The 6000-nt window shown below is 40.2% G+C and overlaps 1 protein-coding gene across 1 annotated transcript; it reads left to right on the top strand.

The window, feature by feature from the left end:
• The first annotated feature begins 1069 nt into the window (after positions 1–1069).
• LOC110906673 lies at positions 1070–1777 on the top strand. Its single transcript, XM_022151777.1, has one exon. It carries the CDS (start codon positions 1070–1072, stop codon positions 1775–1777), a length of 708 nt encoding a protein of 235 aa, XP_022007469.1.
• Positions 1778–6000: the final 4223 nt, after the last annotated feature.

Raw genomic sequence — 6000 nt, 5'->3', positions numbered from 1 at the left:
AGTGGCAGAACCGACTTAGTTAACATGTTCCGGTTGTTCGTAAAGCAAGGTTATTTACCTATTTTTATATTTGGAGTCTATTATGTTTTAAAATATATGTTTAGTCATAGTGAAGGGTTCAAATGAGAAGAAAAATTTTGTAAGAATAAAAAAGAATAAGTTTTAAAACAATAGAAATGCTCCGTTTTACTTCATTTAATATATGTATTTAATGTTATTAATAAGGGCATATAGGTAACTTTCTTAGCTAACTAATTAACTTGTAACTAAGTTTTAAATATTCTCTTTCAAGATAAAATAATTTAGGGTGAAGGACAATTTTCGACATGTGTAGGATAAATTTTAGTATACGTGTAGGATAAATTCTTAAATGTGTATGATAAATTTAGATATGCGTAGGGTAAATTTCGCTAAGTGTAAGATACATGTAGGATAAATTTTGAAATGTGTAGGATAAAATGTTTTTTGCTTTATTAATTAGAGATAACATAATTAATGCGATGAGTTATAAATTATTTAATGTTTTATCATTATGCCCTTTCTTCTATTCCTTCTCATATTAAATTTCTTCTCAAATAAACCTTCCCCTTTAGTCATATTTTAGTTTAAACAAATTATCCACCTATCTTTTTACCGGTAATTTATTGACAGAGGTTTAGTATTATTGCATCCGCCCGCATCCTTGGATCGACACTTAGTTCTTATCGATACTTTACTACATACATGACGGGTACACTTGCCCTTTTGTGTGTGTTTTAATGTTGAAGTATAAATCATTTTTTATAAATTTAAAACCGAATCGTGTGTAAAATTTATTGTAAAAACATGTATATACACGCACACGTCATAGACCTAAGCTCAATTGCCATAATATAAAGCGTTTGTTGGAGGAGGATGCAGCATCCTTGATGGTCCCGTTCAAGAGTGAAGAGATCAAGATTGCGGTGTTTGAGTGTGAAGCGGACAAAGCTCCAGGGCCAGACAGATTTAACTTCAAATTCATCAAAAGGTATTGGAACTTATTTGAGAATGAAATAACTTATTTGTGAATGGGTCGTGGTTATGGCCTATGGCGTGGCGTGATTTATTTCCCGTGCTTATACAACTAGATCAAGTCCATGTAGTAGATAATAAACGAGATAGTATACAGTGGAAGGATGGGGATAGTGTGTCAGAAGTTTCGGCTTCAAATATTTGGAATACGGTTCGATATAGTGACTTGGAGGTGGGGTGGAGCAAGATTGTCTGGTGTGCGCATTGTATTCCGAGACACGCGTTTCTCTTGTGGTTGATCATGAGGAAGAAATTATTAACTCAAGATATCATCCTTCAATGGGATTTATCAAGGAGAAAGAATATGAATATGATGTGCTGCTTGCTTTGCTATGAGAACCATGATTCTCATGAACATCTATTTTTCGAGTGTAAGTATTCAGCAAAGATTTGGAATAATGTTCGTCAAAAAGCTGGTATGTATGATGTTGCCCCTAAATGGGAGGAGATTGTCGAATGGCTTTTGGATCGTGCAAGCTCAAAATCGGCTTCTAACTATGTGAGCAGAATTTTGGTGGCGGCTACGGCTTATTTTATTTGGCAAGAACGGAATGCTAAGTTGTTCAAGAATCAAGTGAGGCCCCCGGATCAATTATGTCAAATTATCATTAATATTGTTCGGTATAAGCTTATGGGTGTTCGGCTGAAGCGGAATGACAACGTGCTGAAGCTGTTGCGTGAATGGGAGATTCAAGATGGTGATCGTTCGGACGATGGTGGCTGATTAGTTGTTTTTTATTTTCGAGTGTTTCTAGTTTTTAGACTAGTTGTTTTGTTCCTCGTATGTTTTTGCTTTGTGTGGTGCTACATTCATGAGGCATGTCTCATGTTTGAACTAGTGTAGATTTCTCTACACTACTTGTTTTGGTTTGTTTGTGAATATATAGAATCACCGGGGTAACCCTTTACCCAAAAAAACTTATTTGAGAATGATTTTTCTAACTTGTTAACTTCTTTTTATAGCAAAGGTTCGATTTCGGAATGATGCAACTCGTCTTTCATTACTCTTATCCCGAAAAAAAGGATCTAGTGGGGCTAAAAGACTATAGGCCGATCAATCTTATAGGGGTGATCAGCAAAACCATATACAAGATCCTTGCTATTCTGCTTAAGAAGGTGATTGGGACCATCATTTCGGAAAACCAAACGGCATTCCTCAAAGGTAGCTATATCCTCGATAACCCTTTAATGCTAAATGAACTTTTCGCGTGGATTAAAAAAAGAGAAGAAAAAGGCTTTCCTTTTAAAAATTGATTTGAAAAGGCTTATGATAACGTTAATTGGATGTTTCTTCTGGACATCATGGGTCAAATGGGTTTTCCTAGATTATGGTGTAAATGGGTGGAAGGGGTTCCTACTTCGGCTAGGTCCTCGGTTTTAGTGAACGGATCTCCTACGTTTGAATTTAGCTGCTCCAAAGGGGTTAGACAATGTCACACCCCAACTGATGGCGGAATCATCGGGGCGCGGCACTAGGCGAATCAGATTGCTCAAGAGAATCCATAACAACTATATTGCGATAATATTTATTACATTCGTTATCCCATACTAACAAATAATACAATCACATAAGTCATCACAGATTTCTTGTCCTCTCGAACAATTCAAATCCGACAACCTAGATTTTAGGTGAGTTTCTAGACTTCCTAGCTTGATTTGATGTAGGCTTCAACTAGTCCTGCAACATACGTTAAAATAATGTCAATACAAAAGTATTGGCGAGTATACAGGTTTGATATGTAATAGAATAATAGATTAAAAGTGCTGCGAATTTCCATATGCATAAACGTAATACACGACATATATACTCACAAAACTGATACTACCAGCTAAGTCCTCGATGCTCGACTCTTCGATGGCATAACTAGACCCCGTCGGGCGCAATAGTACTATACTAGTCGTGGTGGGATGTCACGAGTATAAGTCCTAGCATACATGCAACTAGCATAACGTATATCTTATGCAAACAGTTATTCGCGAGTGATAAATTGACAATTTAAATCATTCGTTTGATAAGTTCAATTTATAAGGAACGTATGTTACACCCAAAATTCGTTAAAAGGGGTCAAGTATACTCACAGTGCGTCTTTGGTGTATGAACACGACTTGAATTGGATCGGTCGAGATTGCGTTTGAATTATCCTGGTTACAGACTGTTTACATGAGCGTTTGATGGTGCGTTAAACGAAATCCTCAAAGCTTGATTGGATTGGTGGGTGGTTCGAATGGGTCACTCGATCGAATGGGCTGTTCGATCGAACAGGTTGTTCGATCGAACGGCTTGTTCGATCGAGTCGCTCGTTTGGTTGGCTGGACGTGTTGGTCCGATCGGTTGTAGGCTAGCCGATTGGTTAGCTTGCTGTTCGATCGGTTGTAGGCTAGCCGATCGGTTAGCTTGCTGTTCGATCGGTTTAGGCTAGCCGATCGGTTAGGTTGCTGTTCGATCGGTTAGCTTGCTGGCCAATCGGTTAGCTTGCTGTTCGATCGGTTAGCTTGCTCGCCGATCGGTTAGTATACTGTCTGATTGGTCGGTTGGGTCTTGTTTGTTGTCCTGATCCTGACACACCTGATAGGTTTCTAAAAAGTTTTCGGGTAATTGACTGAGGTGGAGTGTCGTTGTGTTTAAACAACTGAAATCCCATCAATTCCGACTCGTTCTAACGGCCGGGAATCACCCTGTTCCATCAGATTTGGCCGTTCTTGATGGTCTTTCCTGTGTTTAACTCGTAACACACACACCTTGCCTAGGTACTCCTAGATTTGGGTAAGATTGTTATGAAAACAAGTGAAATCACTTAGATCCGAGCTGTTTATGGCAAGAACGAGGTCACCTTTGAAGTTTATGCGAGCCTTATGATGACATCACCCTTGAAACATCCCAAATTCATAGGAATCACACAATTTATTGTTTAGAAAACATGGATTTGATGAGATTTATGCGAAAACGTATGGAAATCACCCGGATCCGAGTCATTCTTGCTTGGGATGACATTTCCCCTTGAAGTTCATAAGAACTTCATGGTGACATCACCCTAGAATGCCCCAAATCCAGAGATTTCATGGTTGAAAGTTGGAATTTGAAAGGTAGAAAGGTGTAGGATTGAATATAGATTATAGAAGTACAAGGTTTGGGTTGAAAACTTACAAGGATCTGGAGAAATCGAGAGAAAAGTGGTCAAGAACGTCCTGGTCGAGCAACAACAGTAACCATATGTGTTTGGGAGGTGAATGGGGTATTTATAGGCAAGAGGGAAGGAAGAAGGAGGAGAGGTGGCCTGGATCGGATGGCCCACTCGATCGGCCGGTCCAGCCGATCGGCTGGCCTATCCGACCGGCCGGCCCAGCCGATCGGCTGGCCCGTTCGATCAGCCGGCCCAGCCGAATGGTTGGCCTGTCGGATTGGCCGGCCCAGCCGATTGGCTGGCCCGTTCGATCGGCCGGCCCAGCCGTTCGGCTGGTCCGTTCGATCAACTGGCTCAGCCGTTTGGCTGGCCCGTCCGTACGGATTCCTTTCGATCCTCGTTTTTGGTGCGTTGCGATAGTTTGGGCCACGTTTTCATATATTTATAGTATTATTTATTTATTTATTATAATTAATCACAGAAAGGGTTGCATATACGCATCTATATATCCAATATTCGGTGTGATGATCGAGTTACGCGTGCCTTCGAGTGCGTTCTTCGATGTGATGTGCCACAATGATTATCGGGGCACTACTTGCTCGTGTTGCCGTCATCGTCACGATGGCTAGAGACATGGTACTCACCCGATAGTCTTTGTTAGCGTTGCTTGTTTACGTTTTGACACCTCACGGTTATCGAGGAGGGTAGATTAAGCCCTCACTCAACATCATCGTGAGTGTTATAATTTATGAAAATAGGTTTGTAATAGCGATAGAATATGCGTAGTTATTCGATTATACTTCGATCTAGCGATATATCTGATATAGTTACACTATGATCCGAATATCTGGTGCTAGGCGTAACGAGTGTATCGAGTAGTAACAACGCATGAAGGTGCGGGTTGTTACAGTCTCCCCTGCTTTAGGAAATTTCGTCCCGAAATTAATCCATTGGTAGGGTCGTAAGGGTTGATGCGAATGAGGGTAGCGATTAAAAGCGTCTACATAAGCGAGTGATCGATTAAGATTCGACGAGCGAGAGCGGCGAGAAGATACGATTCAAGTAACCAAAAGCGATGACCCACACAAAAGCGATTCCATAACGTTTTAAACTTACCGATGATCGATTAATATTCGAGGATATTTAGAAAAATCCCCTCATGGCGCGGCGCTAACTGTATCGATGTCCACACCAGCGCTATGGGGAGGGTTTTTGTTATGTTGATAACAGATTCTGAGTTATACATTTTTAAAAGAATTTGGTGGCAAAATAAGTTTTAAGAAAAAAAAATTTTTTTCCTACAACGTGAGTTCGAGCTGAAACTCGATTGTCGAACCATCGTTTTCGGGAAGATTTCTTTTGTCATTGCAAAAGTTTTAAGGAAAAACTGGACTTATGAAACTTCCATTGGGCACGGAGCTAAACTGATTCGATGTTTCCTCCATGTTGTAAGGAAATTTCACTCGTCCAATGGTTTTAACAAAATTTTATAAAAATTGGTTTTCTTTAACAGTACGGAAAAATAATTTACATCGAGCCCCACGTGGCACTTTCCCACGAAAGTTTGCTAATACGATTAAAACACTTATATATATAGGAAGTACTAGCGGCGTATCCACCATGTTTTGCCCATATTACCTCTGTTTCGTGAGGCGGTGTCACGTGCATCGATAAGACATAGGTAGAATTTCGATCCCTCGGTCCAGGCGATAGGATGCCAGACCGAGTCTTGAATTGAAGCGAATTGGATGCAGACAAAGTGTTGATAGCGAGTGCGAGTAGTTCGATCATACGAAACATGGATATGGCACACAGGGTTAGATGA

This window comes from Helianthus annuus, chromosome 14, assembly GCF_002127325.2.
Source record: "Helianthus annuus cultivar XRQ/B chromosome 14, HanXRQr2.0-SUNRISE, whole genome shotgun sequence".
NCBI lineage: Eukaryota > Viridiplantae > Streptophyta > Magnoliopsida > Asterales > Asteraceae > Helianthus > Helianthus annuus.
This window is presented reverse-complemented; position numbering and strand designations above follow the sequence as displayed.